General features: G+C 35.2%; 1 protein-coding gene and 1 pseudogene across 1 annotated transcript in view; both read right to left on the reverse strand.

Moving 5' to 3' along the window:
- PCLO (piccolo presynaptic cytomatrix protein) overlaps nt 1–16,131 on the reverse strand; it is a 373,138-nt gene that overhangs the window by 109,929 nt on the left and 247,078 nt on the right. The window contains exon 10 of the mRNA XM_074339748.1: nt 7,035–7,160. Within this exon, the coding sequence (XP_074195849.1) occupies nt 7,035–7,160 (126 nt within the window). The remainder of the gene's footprint in view (nt 1–7,034; nt 7,161–16,131) is intronic.
- LOC109455377 (E3 ubiquitin-protein ligase makorin-1) lies at nt 11,543–12,947 on the reverse strand (annotated as a pseudogene).

The following is a 16,131-nucleotide window of genomic DNA, read 5'->3' on the forward strand; positions in this document are numbered from 1 at the left end:
AGCAATATGGTAGATTCACCTACCGTATGTCAGAACTTAATATGAAGAGATAATTAAAATAGTGTGACATTGATATAGGGATAGATAAATAGACCAGTAGTCTAGAACAAAGAACTTATAAAACAGACACAAATGTATAAAAAAATCAATATAAGATTGATGGGCCATTTTGGATCAATGCGAGTAATGATACACTAACCAATTAATGGTGCACAGGCAACTAATTATCTACATTGAGGAGGGAAAAAAAAACTAAAATTTGTTCTCAAACCACAATAGATTAAAAACACCTTAATTCTATGTCTCTAAGGCCATTGTATGAAGAGAAAGATTTTACAATTTGTAGAAGAAAATATAGACTCATATTTTTAAGACTACAGGATAAACAGAACTTCCTAAACAATATAGAACTTTTATAAAACTTAATAGAAACAAAATGATAAATTTGACTGTATTAAAGTGTCAACTTCTGTAAAAAAAATAAAAACACAGAAACTAAAAATACAAGCCTACATATTTGACAATAATTATATCCACAATATATAAAGACTCTATATTCTATTTAAAATACACAATACAACTGAAGAATAAGCAAAAGAACAGGCAAATCACAGATGAGAAAACCCAAGCGATAACAAGATTAATAAAATACTATCATATTCAACATTGTTGAAAGGAAGGTAAATGAAAACAATGGGATACCATCCCACTTACATTTGAAAAAGGAAATGTAGACAAAGAGGAACAAGTATGTAGAGAAACAAGAACACTAATTTACTACTGATAAATGTAAAAATAACACTTTGGAGAGCAATTTGGAAGAATCAACTACATATGGTTGAAGAAACCATTGTAAATAGTGTTCTTGTTCAATGAACTAGAGCTACATATATCACTTGGATAAACCTCAAACTTTACATAACTAAAAATTTGGCAAAACTACATGTACGGTATATCATTTATATAAAATTTAATAAACAAGCAAAATGAATCCTTATGTCATTTATGAATATATACATAAAATTGTAAAGAAAAGCAAGTGAAAGAATAACCTCAAATTAAGTCTGGTGCTTTATACTGGGGCGCTAAGAGAGGTTTGGGAGATGAGAGGTGATTAGTGGAGGTTTTAATTGGTTTATAGGTACCTATTTCTCCTAAAAATCTGAAACAAATACGCAAAATGTGAAGACTTACAATAGAATGGTCGGTAAATGGCTGTTTGCTGTATTTTTCTCTACAGTTTTGTTGTACACTTGACATTTGTAATGAAAATTACAGGTCAACACTGGGTGAAATGTTAAATTGCATACATCAAAACACAAACGTGAAGAAGCTCCCCTCCCCCACGCCCATCAGGGAAGTTGGACTGAAGATGTGGGTGGGATGTTGAGCGGGACATCTCAATACATGAGGAGGTGAAAAGTGTGAATAAGCTGTGTGAATCTTGCTAGGGAATTTTCCTGACTGGGGGGGAGCTCAGACCAAGGAAAATCTCATCCACTTTTAATGAATTAGCAAACATCAAACCCTGACTTCGTGTGCTGACCATGTAACGAGGAAATCAGCCACTGAATTGTTTCAGTAAAAATTTGAGAGAGAAAACTACACTCACCATTTAAGTGCAAATAAATCAGAAACAGATGTGTCAGGCAGCAAACACTTCCACACAATACTTGCTATTTTGAGTTGAGATTTTAATTTGTACTTTAAGACTCCTCTTTTTTGTGCCCTTCACCCTCTATCAACTTCAGAGCAAACACAAGGGGGAGATTCTGGCCCGAGAAAAAAGACTCAGAAAAATTCCTTTCTTACCACTGTACAGGGAAGTGGTGCCGCATATTCTACATTGAAGGTTTTTTGTTTTTTTTTCTATCAGTAACAATCTGATTCTCTACCTCCACTCTAGAGACCTGAATTTAAAAATTCCAACCAAAGAAAAAACCAAGGGAAAAAACAAACAAAACAAAAAAACACCTGAGTACATTTATGAAAATTCATGAGCCCAGAAGAAATAGTTTCTATTTTGTATATCTTTTCTGAAAAGATAATCAAAAGTTTTATTGCCAAATATCAATGCTGCCTTAAGTGTATATGGTTCTTTAAAAATATAGAGGGTGACTACATGTATCCTTTTATTTGCATCACATAACTCTACGAGGAGCGACATCTTAAAAAGTACCCAGATTTTGTACCTGAAAAGGGATTTTTTATCACTCATTTCTACATATATTGCTCACAACTTTGTTTTAGTAGGCATTGTGCTGGGCACTGAGTATGCAGAAAAAAATAATTCAGTATTAAAGGATACAATGAATATATGCACAATGTGGTATGAAACACAAGGAATAACTGAATCTGGTCTTTGTCAGATTAAAAATAAAGCCTGTGCTTGTCATGAGATACTGAGAATTGTATGATAGACTCCCCAGTTTTGGAGATGGTTGGATCTTTGACCTTAGGATATATAAAGTGTTATTTTTAAAGAAAGTATAATTTTTAAAACATGTCATAAATTCAAAACTTCCTAAGATTGTAATGATATTCAATAAGTTTCACCAGGTAAAAGAGTCTAGAGAAAAGTAAGTTTATTACAGAGGAAGCATCTAATTTTTGAGGCCATTAGTTAAAGTGTTTGGTATATTTAACTTTGTTTTGATATAATATAAATAAGGTTTATAATCATTTGTCTAAGGATGAATATGTAAAATGCAAGTGTCAAGTTATAAATATACATACAAAGTCCATATATTTGAGTGTACTTCTAGATGCTCAAACTATTTCAAAGTGAAGTAACAATATCAAAGATTAAAATGAGAAAATATTAGACACCATTTAAAACCCCAATATTGATGAACATTTCAAAGCCCTGACACTGTTCATCTAAAATTGTTACACTTTTAATCTTAAAGCAAATACCAAGAAATGGCACTTTAGAAACTTAATTAGATTCGTAGTTTAATTCTCCAGATATTTTGCCTTAATTTTCTTAACTGAACAAAGACCAATCTTACGCATTAAAAGAAAAAAACAATAGGTAGGCTAAGATTATTCTTTGTCTGGTATTTGTTTAAGAAAGTCTACTAAGTGTTCCTGGGAAATAAATGTTAAGATTTTGGAAGAATAGGATCCCTAAAGAACCTGATTGCCTAAACTCTTTAAAAAAAATCATTGTAGATTACTGTCATATTAAAAGATTGATTCAGGGAATTTTGATCAATGAACACTCTCTAATTGTATTTTTTATTTTAGGTGATGGCACACAAGGTCATATTAGAAATGTTTTAAACCTAATTTCTTGAGTGTAGCCCATGATTTTTGTAATACTAATTATTACTAATTTGCAGTATTCTGAAACACAAAATTTTCCTACATTATTTAACAAGACAGCCTTGTTCAGAAAGATTTTTCAAAAAGAGGTTAGAATAAAAATAAATAAAAAATAATAAAAAAATAAAGAAGGATAAAAATCTTCTTTCAAAAAATAACCAGAGCAATGACTTAAAAAGCATACTTGGATTTTTTTTCTCTCCTCCATCTAATGTTAGTTACATAAGTGAGTACTTTCAGAATAGCACTTCGCTTATGATCATTAAAAAAACCTATGTGATTGGTTAAAATGTTTTATATGCATACTTTAGAGAATTAAAAACTAGAGGAAATTGGAAATACTCTTGCTATCCCCCAAATCAACACGAGAGTCTATGCCATTGAGTACTTCAAGAGTGTTAACATGTCAGATAATGATAAGTCTGAAAAGCCTATTATAGAAGTGACCAAACTTAGATAAAAGAGTAGACTCAGTTAAACTGTTTCTAAACAATAGCTTCCTAATTTGGAGTGGAAAAAAGTAGAGTCTAAGAATCAATCAATTGTCATTCATGTTTTAAATCAGCTGGAAGACAATTTTGAATCATAAAGGCTCAGTGTATATACTTTTGTATTAAAAAATGTAGAAAGATATACTCGGAATTCTGAGATCAAATCAATTCCTATGTCTACCTGGAATTCATTATACTGATGGAGAAATTAAATCACATGAATATAAACATAATTAATCTATCTATCTGTCAATTTATCTATCTGTCTATCTATCTATCTGTCTGTCTGTCTGTCTGTCTGTCTGTCTATTCATATACTGTATATATATTTTTTTCTTGGAAAACAATTAACCTCAAACTGTGGAAAATTAATGACCTTTATCACCTTTAATAAATACATTTTTAAAAATCAATAGGCATAAAAAAAATGAAAAAAGAAACTCCAGTGACATAAATTGATATTATAGAAATGCCTCACATCATGCACGAAAATCAGAGCTGTGCTTCAACCAACCTACCACTTTGAAATTTTTTGATAATCTATTAGGAGTTGAGGCTGATGGCCCTGAGGATATCATATAAAACTGAAACACATAATTACAGGCAAAACAGAGATTATACATGATATATAAAAAGCTATTTATATAAAACTATACATATAGTATTTATTACATACATATATCCTGGAAATGCACTGGTCTAAACACAGAGAGTGCTTGTGACTAGACATTTGGCCTTCTAGTCATTTCATCTTTGGACATAAAAATAATGAACCTTTATCATTCCAGCCTGTTTGCATAGAATATAGGTATAGCCTTATGAATGGGAGAAAGTAAATGATTTATTATATGTCAAAGGTACTCCTAAAAATCCTTAATGTTTCAAAAACAGGATCTAAATATCAACAACAAAGGTCACATCGTGAGCCTAATAGAAACACTATCAAGTGTTTTATTAAAGAACTATATAAAGAACTATTAAAGAACTATGCAAGAGTAAACAAAGCGAAGCTGGAAATCATTAATCACAAATTACATGTGTGGATTATTCAAGAATTGGACTCTAATCAGAGAATCTATACTCATAGAAACTCCTGGCTTGGCACCTTGGCAAAACTTCAGAAATATTAATAATATTAATAAAAACAAAATCTTAAATCATATGTACATAGTTTTTAAACCATTTCCCACTTAAACCAATTAAATAGACTACAAAACTACTACTTCCAAAAAAGATGAGGACTTTAGTGGAAGTCTTGAATTTGTAAAATCACAAATGTATGTTCACTTCAATTTTCCTTCTTGAATGAGTTTGTATTATACCTGTTTTTAATTTAAATTTATGAATTTAAAAATGGCCACATAAGCTACCAAGTGCAAAGACCATTACTTCATCACAGTGTGCTTTGTTGAAATTGTCTTTAAAATCACCCCAACTTGCAGCATTTGCCAATTACTATGGTATATGTACAAAGAAGGGTACGGACATTTATATTTAAATTGTACAAGTATCTTTGTCCAATTATATCATATACAGATATTTTTGCAAATTTTATTTTAAAACAAAATAGCACATTCATTTCTTTCCTGGAGTATGCTATATGAAAGCAATCATATCATTTCCATCCTTAAAAATGGGTCTCAATTCCTGTATTTAACTAGACTGTGTTACCAAAAGAGTAGCATTGGGGAAGATAGGATTACAGTCAGAAAATTCATACAGAATCAATGATGTGCTCATAATTGTTATATCTGATTCATACAGTTCAGTCTTTCTTTTAGCTATCTGGTTAGCTCTTCTAGCTTGCCCTGTTTTATGAACACCATTAGAATGTTTTTAATAATATGCTTTCTGGTACATATTTGGTGATATCCTGGTAAACTGGCATCCTGCAAACCAACAACCAAATTTATGGCCTAATTTTTAGTAAAAAATCAATAAACAAAAATGGCCTAATTTTTAGTATTTGCCTATTTCCATGTTGTAAATCCTCTCACTATGGCTAATTCAAACTATCGATATGATAGCACTGAGGATGAAATTGGGAAAAGCTATGCTCAGCATATCTTAGTGAGATGGTTCCAGTTGGTTCCAGTAGATCACTGTGAGGAATAATTGTTTCCTCGACTTTGTGTTTATTCTAATAGTCTATCAAAATATCCAGCGACTGTTTTTGTAGGTTCCAATACATTTAATTAAAGGCAAGGACAGTGAATAATTTTAATATAATTAAAAGTTTTAAGCAATAGCAGGCAACACTTTATTAAACTATAAAATGATAGAAAAGACTTTCAAATATGTATTCAATTTAGAGCAAAAATAGGAGGATAGGTTGAGACTACTTTATGATAAAAAATATTCATTATAAGCACCATCACTGAAAACTTGCAAACTATATGTTAGGGTTTGGAAAATGCAAATGACTGCATCATCTAATTAATATGTAAAAAAATATCATTATGCAGTTTGAGAATCAGGCTGTAACATTTTACTGAAAGAAACTGATCAAATATAAATTTTATGGGCCATTTGATACATTTCAAAGTTCATTATTTTAAAATACTTATGATGCAAAGAGGTGAATAGTATCTAAAGTATGCAACACCTACCACAGAAGTCAGCTCATTTTTTCTGTAAAGGGACAGAGTATATATTTTAGGCTTTGTAAATCATACACTCTCTTTTGTAAATACAGTTCTGCCAGTGTGGAAAAACGATCTATTTTTCCATGTTCAATATGTAAATTAATGATACTGGCTGTGCTCCAACAAAACAACATTTAAGGAAACAGGCAGCAGATGGATTTGGCCTATGGGTCATCCAGTTTTTTGGTCTGACTTGAGCATGTACTGAATTTGATGTTTTCATGGATCTGATTTCAGTATAATTTTTGTTGGTATTTGAAACATTGATTCCTATAATTAAAGTGTTTTTTTCAAAATAATATTGCCCTCGTCAGTAAAAAATCTTGACTAATTACTGTTTCTTAAACAAGATATTCCCTTAGAAAACCAACTGCCAAAAGGACAATGCAATTGAAAATAAAATGAATATAGTTGTAGACATCTTATTTTACATTACTATACCAACATTTCATTATTAACAACAAGAAAAGGTTTTCCAAGATAGCAAAAGAAGAAAAAAATTGTATATTAAATTAACAAATATTTAATATGAGTTCATTTACTTTAATTTACTTTGAAACCTTTTTCTTACCTTCCATAAGTTTCCCTGTCTGTTCTGCACTTCCCCCAGGAAGAATCTTGGCAATATAGGCTCCAATTTCTCCGCTATGTCCAGGGATTTCTTTACCACCCACAATTCTAATTCCTAATCCATTGCCTGTATTGAAAAATTAACAAATTATTATTAATAATTTAAGAAGGGACAACAATTATCACAAGTTATAAGGTGCACAAAAAGTGGGATTTGAAGCGTAGAAGTTGAATACAACATGAATATTGGAACGGAACACCAATAACAAAGGGACGTTATTCTGATTTCAATAATGGGTTATATGTAATAGAACTTTCCAAAATCTTGGTAGGATCAATAATGATTAACATGATATTAACAAATAATTTTTAAATTTAGCCATATTTAGTAATATACTAAGGCTTTGTCCATTTGACCAGGTATTTTGTAAAAAATTTATTTGAGAATATTCCCAGTAAAGGAACCTCCGGAGCATACAATTTACTTATGAAACTGAAGAATATTTTGCTTACAAAAAGGTAGTAATGGCTATTATAAATTGAGAAGTCATAATCCAAACATATAAATGCTTATAACTGATAAACTAAAAACAGGATCATAGCATATGAATTGTTATTTACTTTTCAGTCTGAACTCATCAGCTAATACTGTTGGTACATTAACATGGCACTTACTATAAAGCACAATAAAATTATTCTTGACTGATGAACCACTGAGTAAACTGTTTTTTACTCCGCGAAACAGATTTTTCTATAATTAGTTGTGTGAAAAAAGATGGAGAATAATTATTATGAGAAATATAACTGAGATAGAAATGAACTGTTGGTATTTCAATTTTTTTTTTTTTAAATCAGCTAAAAAGTAGTAAGTGTACACAGCACCAGGTATATTTGTGTTACAAATGCCAAGGAGATTTTAAAATGAAAGTACTGAAAGAAAAAAAAAAAGCAGAATCTTTCTCCTTTACTGAAGATACAATTAACTATCTCTTTAAATTAAAATGCATTTCATTCAGTGATTGAAGTACCATTTTCAACTCTTTCCAAATCTCCACATTTTAAGGGCCAACTCTCTTCCGAATCCTGTTCCCTTCCTTCTTTCACTCTTCAAAAACAATTGCTGCAGTCAGCATCTGCACAGTTCAAACATTCAACAAGCAGTAGCACTGAATTACAGAACCTTTCTGTCATTTATCCAGCAGGGATATATTTTGGTAAAATATGGTTTCTTATTTCCAAGTAATACTTCAAAATGAATTCCCTCGCTTCTTTCCTTTCTCACTTCCTTTCCTCTCACTTTTCTTTCATTCTTCCTTCTTTGTATTTTCCCCTCTTTTCTCCCTTTAATTCCCTATCTATTCCCCCTCTCCTTCACCAGAATAAGCCTTCCGAAGGTGTAGCCTCAAAACAAATTAGCGGTATGCATCTAAATTCCTGCAGTCGTCAAGGAGTCAAAGTTAAATACCATCCTAGCTCTCTCAGGCCCCACGGTGGAGTTTTTCTCGCACAAGTTTCTTGGTCCAGTTTTACTCTTCTTGTAGAGATTAATTTATGATACAGATTAAACATAACTGAATGAATGCAGAACATCATCTAGTATATGACTTAGTCTCAACTAAGTCTGGGTAGAGGTAGTTGAACTCTTAGACATTCGCCTTTAATAATTCACCAGGAATGATTCTACCGTAAGACATTAGATAGATATAATAAAGGGCAGCAGATGAAGAAAAGTTTTTAGTCAGTCATCATTCAATTAGTTTAGCCTATTTTTTGAGTGTACTAAAGACATTTTACAAATTACAAAATGAGGATTTTAAAATAGCTGACCATAATTAAATGCTTATCCCATGGAATCTATCAGAAAAAAAATAAAGAAATAGATTCTTAATCACAGATTTGGTTTCACTCACAAGCTGTAATTCATCACTTGTTAAAGATTTTATAAAATCCCACAGAGATATTAAATTTCTAATGTGGTCAGTATGTTCATATAAATCATAAGACATAGTCAATTGGAAATCCCAAAGGATGATTCATGAGATTTCTTTAGTGTAAATGTATACGTTCAAGATCATGCCTTAAAAATTTATCATAATTTATGGTTGAATGTAGCAGAGAAGAATAGAGTAGTATGCTCAGGAAATTGGTCATAAATATTTCTTTTTAAGCTTAAAAATTAGAATATAAATGTAGCTCATGAAAAATAATTTTGTCATAGTATATTATATCATGCAGCCTTATGCTTAGAATCTACAAATAGAATTGCTACACCCTGTAAAAGTACAGCCAAAAAATTAGTTGTAGAGCTTCAAAATCTATCGATAAGAATAAGTGACTTATTTTTCAATTTGGTTATAATTTCATTCTGTAGATGGCAATGCCTTGAGGGTTTAGTTGCTGGGTCTTTAGTGCCATTTGCTTTTTAGTGACTGAGCATATTCTAAAACCCTGTAGTAAAGAATAAGTGGTAGGAAACTATAATTATATCTGTCTTAATAAGTAGCACAACACAATAATTATTTAATTTTGTAAAATACAGCCTCACACTGGTGAATTCAAGTACTCAAAACACTTTCTAAATATACTTTGTAAGCCTCAGCATCTTTGGTAAAATGGGAGTAATATATAGTCATTACAATACTATGTGAAATGAGCTTATACACACACGTGCGCGCACTACTTAAAGCACATAGTAAATTTCAAAAATTATTTTTCCTCTTGTTGATGTTGCTACTTTGTTTTTCATGCATACAATAAAGTAGCATAGAAATACTAAAAATTTGTGAAAGCATAGCATGGTAGAAAATAAGACTCAAGAAGGATAACATGTTTTCTTTATTTTAAGTAGTTGATTGTATCCAAATTTGGATGTAATGAATGTAAATTTAATTTATACAATTTCTAAAAATTTAAATCTGAAAATTTTTATTTAACATTCCAATAGCTACACTTTGATATTTTACATATTAAATACAGATAAAATGAACAAAAATGCTTTTATTAAAATAAAACACTTCTGTATGTAGGGAATAGTTATAAAACAGAGAAGTTCAATGATAAAAGTAGTAAAATCACTAAAAAAAAGTATTGCATTAATAACTTTAGGATGAAAATTTAAATGCATTATTTTCAATTCTCCATGTATGTTATAAACGATGTGATAAATATGCTATTATATAGTTATTTTTGTTTATTTATTTTATTGTTTTATTTGGGAACAGTGCTTCTTACAAAAGGGCAGCTTCAAAATACAGAGATCTCTGCAATGATTACTTGTTTTCTCTTACAGTGAGAGAATGGGTAGGATCCAAGGGATGAAAGCAATAGATGGATAACTCAGGAGCATCTCCAGGTTATTTTCGGGAAACAGAGCAACAAAATGCAAAGTTAAAATTTTCAATTAAGGGGTTCTTCTAACTACTTGTCTCGTGGATTACCACCCCTTCCCCCTTCAGTGGGAAAGCATAACTTACAATAGACCAATGACTCCACTATGAGAAACATCTTAGAACATAGTTGTTAATCACGTCTGTCTACTTGCAAAGCTCAAGGATGGAAAGAGGCACATACCCCCAAAAAGACCCCGCAAAAACCCAAAAACAAAACCCCTCAAATGAGGAAGTTTTCTTAAAAAAGTGCCTGCACTGGAAAGACTAGCAGTACTTTAAATATTAATACAACTGTGTACCCAAGACCCAGTTTGTGTTAACATGAGATAACCAGATAGCTTTAACCTCAATGGCTAAGCCCAATTTTCTATTTATATAGTCACACAGAGCTAGTTCCCTGTTAACAGCTACCAACATACTGCTTTGTCCTGTAAGATCTATTTGCCACATGAGGCAGAAAACACTAAACCAAGGTTTTCCATGAGGCAAAGAACAGTGCATTTATGCAGAAGTGAGACGCATATCACACACTCATTCTCACATGTGCCAAGTCAATCAGCCCTTGGGAGTAAGCTTCTCCCTCCGTATTTCTTTTATGTCACTATATCTTTTATGTGTGTCTTTTAACAATGTTCCTGTCATAGTAAACACAGTGAAAACCTCAACACATTTGTACCTGGTTCTGGTTACCCAGTAGTATTACTTGTGCGCAATTAAACAAGAGACCAAAACCACAGAAGAAGAGCGCAGGGTGGGGATTACAGGGTAGGTAATGCATATAAAAAAATATATAGGTAAATATCACCAGAAACCTCAAGTATCTACTTAAGTTTGTAGCAGAAGGCTACTTGTCATAATTCAGATCCTTCACTCATCACCCCTCTTCTTGGACCCCAAAGTAGGGCCAATGTTGTTACTTTTGAACTTGGGATCCTAGACAAGAGTGTGAAAAGTCCATAAACATGACTGTAGAACTGTGTGAATCTGGTTGAAAACCGATGATGCAACAAAATAATTGCCTGACAGTTAAATTCATGTTACAAAAAAACTAACTGTAAGATTTAGTTTTGTAACTTTTTTAAACAGACAAAACACACTCCTGGGGGAAAGGTGAGAGACTAAGAAGAAAGGCCCTGGGTAAAAATTATTATTACGATGGCACTTGGAATTGATAGGCCTGTCAGGAGAGAAACATGAGCACTGCCACACCACCATAGTGGATAGCCACTGTCTGGGGCTAAGCAGACCAATTCACACGCCACGTAAAGCTGCTATAGCCCCGAGGCATAAACAATCTTCCAGCTCATCATGAACAAGTCCCACTAGTCTTCAGTCTGTCAGATCATCATTCCCACCAATAACCAAAAGCACGAGCAACATCTCGCCTGGCTCAAAGGTGGCAAACTCCTCACTGTTGTCAAAGGGTTTGCTGTTCTTTTTCCTCAGTGAGCTCCCAGAAGTGGTTCCTTCGTTGGGCCTGGTCTCTCCTTGATGTTCCCACTTTCCATATCTGTGGCTCCTCCCTACAACCATTAAGGTATGTGTGCTTATAAAAACACTTCCCTCCAAAGGGCAGCTCCCAACTTCACAAAATACCTGCACCCTTGGTGCTCATGGCCTCCTTGTACTTCTGAATGAGTTTCTGCTTCTCTCCCTTCTCCTCCACCCAGTATTCACTCAGAATGACAAAGTTAGATGTGATCTGGTGTTCTGGGTAGGAATTTATGATCTCACTCTCAGTTGCTTAGCACTCCTCCACTTGTGAATGCACTTGAGATAGTAGGTGTGGCTGCAGTTGGAGAGGATCTGAAAGTGGGGCTCCATGGCGCTGGAGTTCTTGTAGACCACCTCCCTGTAACTCCCCCACACTATGTCTTTACTGTGCTGAACAGCAGGTGAGACCTCCATGTCCTTCTCATGGGCTTCAATGCAAGGTTTTATATGTTGTGACCTCTGGGCAGGTCCACGGGATGGAGGACCTACAGCCCACACATAGGAGTCTCCACTGAGATACACGGAGTTCTCTCCATATCTCCCACTGCAGCAGAGAGGCAAAGCTACTGCTTTGTTTCCACTGCAGTTTGCTCCTTCTCTGATTCTTCCTGGGTCAGTGAGCCCTTTAGGGCTGCCTCAGTGCAGGACAGGACAGTACCTCCACAATAGGGCTGCCCAGGAACAAACTCAATGACATTCACCCAGTTTTATTGCCATTCACTCAAACCTGCCCTTACAATTGCCAAGTTTGAATTTCCTGACTCAGCTTTGCCGGTATTCATTTCAACAATTGGTCCAACTGCTGATGAGAGACTCGAGGAAGCAGCAGTGATGATTTTTCAGTTAGAACTATAGCAGTCACTTCTTCCTGTTTCAATGGCTTGCTATGTTTATATCTGTAGCGATCTCCATAAATACAGTACCCTCACTGAAGATACTTGCGCACTATATGGAATGGACTGTCAGAGGTCATGCACATAGCGACAGTTATATTCTTCCTTACAAACTCCATGCATAAAATACCTGCAGGTGACCTGTTTACCCCAGCAGCCACTGCTGCCGCCTACCCTCCCGCCCACAGGGACGGGGAGGTGACTGAGGGGGTAGGGGTGGGGAAGACGCTGCCACTGCTGCTCCTGTTGTGTGGCTGTTGTTCCAAGAGCTGCAGCCTCCACTATTACTGTATATCCCACACAGCCATGGCACCAGAACTTCCAGATCACATAATTCCAGTCTGGCTGCAGGGAGGAGAAAGCAATGAGGCAAGTGGAGGGGTAGGAGACTGAAGTACCTGCTTGCTCCCCTCCAGGCTTTAGCCTATTATGTAGATAGTTTTAAACTTCCAGTCCAAAATAGCAAAATAGGAGGCTCCTGAACCTCTTGTCCTATGGACATAAAAAATCTATAGCTAAGGTGGAACAATTCACTCTGAAAGAAACCCAGAAACTGAGGGACTCCTAAATATCAGGTGAATGAGAAAATACCCACATCAAGACAGGTCTTAGTACACCCTCAGATACTGGAGGCCATTAAGTACAAATAAGGCAGCTTGGGTGATCACAAAATTTGAGAGACAAGAAAAAGCTCAGGTCAGGCTAAATGATAATGTTCATCTCCTACATGAGACCATTCCAACAAGACTGGGAGAGGTGGCTGTTTTATGTAATGTACATAAACAAACACAGAGAGTGAAGACAAGGGAAATAACAAAGGATTATGTTCCAAGCTAAAGAACAAGATAAAACTCCGGGAACAGACCTTAATGAAATGGAGATAATTTTTTACCTAATAAAAAGTTCAAAATAATGGTCATAAAGATGCTCACTGAGGTTTGGAGACAAATACATAAGAAAATGAAAATTTCAATGAAAAGATAGAAATATAAGAAAATATCAAACAGAAATCATAAGCTAAAGAATATAATAACTGAACTGCAGAATTAATAGAGGAGTTCAACAACAGACTAGAGAAGTGGAAGAAATGATCAGTGAACTTGAATACACGGGAGTGAAATTCATCCAAGCAGAAGCGCAAAAAAAAAAAAAAAAAAAAAAAAAAGAAAGAATGAGGTAAAATGCTCACATCAAGAGCATTTCAAGACCACATCAAAATTACAACTAAATTACAGAACAACTATCATTGACCATAACCTAAAGACTAGCTAAACAGAATTCCTATAACTAAGGATGTACAGAAGAAGCCACATTGAGACTGATAGGAGGGGTGGATATGCAGAATGGGTAGGCCCCACACCCACAGTGTGGCAGTTAAGAAATTGGGGGTATATCTTGGTTGCAGAGATCCCCCCATAAGGCCACAAGGAGTTCCAGCGCCACTCTGGGCTCCCAGTCCAGGGTTGAAGTGCCAGGAAGAGAGGTCCCCACAACTTCTGGCTGTGAAAACTAGCAGGCATTGTGGCTGAGCAAGATGGAAGGCTGCAAGAGTTCCAGGTGTTTCTCTTAAATGGCCCATGCATTGATATACTCACTGATGGACTCATTCGCTCTGAGCTCTAGTACTGAAGCAGCAGCTCGAAAAATGCCAGTGACATAGAGGGAGGAATTGAATTGTCTGGCTTAGGGAGAGTGCTGGAGGAGCAGCTTTCTCTCAGACAGTGCTGACAGATAGTACTGGCAGATGTTATTATTCATCTGTTGAGCCCTCTCCCAATCCAGCCTGTATGCACAGATGTGTGCAAAGTCTGGGTATCCATCAACCTGGTTAACACTGTTCACCCCACCCTGGTGATTCACTGACAACTCACCCAACTTCCAGACCCACTCAAGTTACTTCCAGTGGCTTTTCCCATACAAACAAAACAGCCTGTCTTGGCTCATGTTGCAGACTTTCCTAAACTCTCTCAGAAGTTCACAAACCCCAAACAAGCAACATCTGGCCTGGGTCTGGCCTGGACCTATTGCTAAGTGGCCCCAAACCCAGCACTAGTGGCAGCCAGTCTTGGTTTGCAGCCCTGCTTCTCCTCGGTTCCTCCAAGCCCACCAAAAGTGGCAACTGTGTACATTTCACTTTGTAGTTCATACCAGGTGGCCCCAAGCTGGGCATAAGCAGTGACTGACTTTCTCCTGTACCAGTGGCCCTCCCAAGAGGCCCCAGAATCAACACTCCTGGCAGCCAGCTTCAGACCACACCGGAGCACCACTGAACCACCTCGACAAATGATACACCCAAAGGGTGGACTCAGTAGGCACCAGAGACTCGCTAAAGGGAATCCTGCTTTGAGTGGCCAGCCTCTGCACAATAAATTCCTCTGCTATAGTCATGGCCCATCTTCATAAAATTGGTTAGTCCCTCCCATTGTCTGACAACAGCAACCAACACTCCACTACAACAGGACAATAAACAAGTGACACCGCTGGAGCACCTGGCTCCAGTGACCAAGGAGACTGGACCACTGAGCCTCTTAGTACACCTTTACATAAGGCCACTCTAACAAGACCAGGAGATATAGCAGAACTACTGAATACATAGAAAGAAACACAGAGAGGCAGCCAAAATGCAGAGACAAAGAAAAATGTCCCAAATAAAAGAATAGAACAAAGCTCAAAAAAACACACAAAAAAACACCCCAGAACTAAACAAAATGGAGACAAGTAATCTACCAGATGCAGAGTTCAAAACACAGGTTATAAGAATGCTGAATGATCTCAGGGAGAATTTCAACACAGAGATAGGAAACATAAAAAAGAACCAGTCAGAAATGAAGAATACAATAACTTAAATAAAGAATACATTAGAGGGAATCAGCAGTAGAGTAGATGAAACAGAGGACCAAATCAGCAAGTTAGAAGATAAGGTAGCAGAAAACACTCAATCAGAACAGCAAAAAGAAAAAAATAATGTTTAAAAAATGAGAATAATTTAAAGGGACTCTGGGACAACATCAAGAGTACCAAAATTCACATCATAAGGGTACCAGTAGGAGAAGAGAGAGAGCAAGCAATTGAAAACCTTTTTGAAGAAATAATCACAGAAAACTTCCCTAACCTGGTGAAGTAAATACACATACAAGCCCAGGAAGCATAGAGAGTTCCAAACAAGGTGAATCCAGAGGTACACACCAAGACACATCATAATTAAAATGCCAAAGGTTAAAGAAAAGAATCTTAAAAGCAGCAAAAGAAAAGAGGTGAATTACCTATAAGGTAATTCCTGTTCCCATAGGACTGTCAGTTGATTTGTGAACAGACACTTTGT

Source organism: Rhinolophus sinicus, linkage group LG09 (genome assembly GCF_036562045.2).
Source record: "Rhinolophus sinicus isolate RSC01 linkage group LG09, ASM3656204v1, whole genome shotgun sequence".
In the NCBI taxonomy this organism is placed as follows: domain Eukaryota; kingdom Metazoa; phylum Chordata; class Mammalia; order Chiroptera; family Rhinolophidae; genus Rhinolophus; species Rhinolophus sinicus.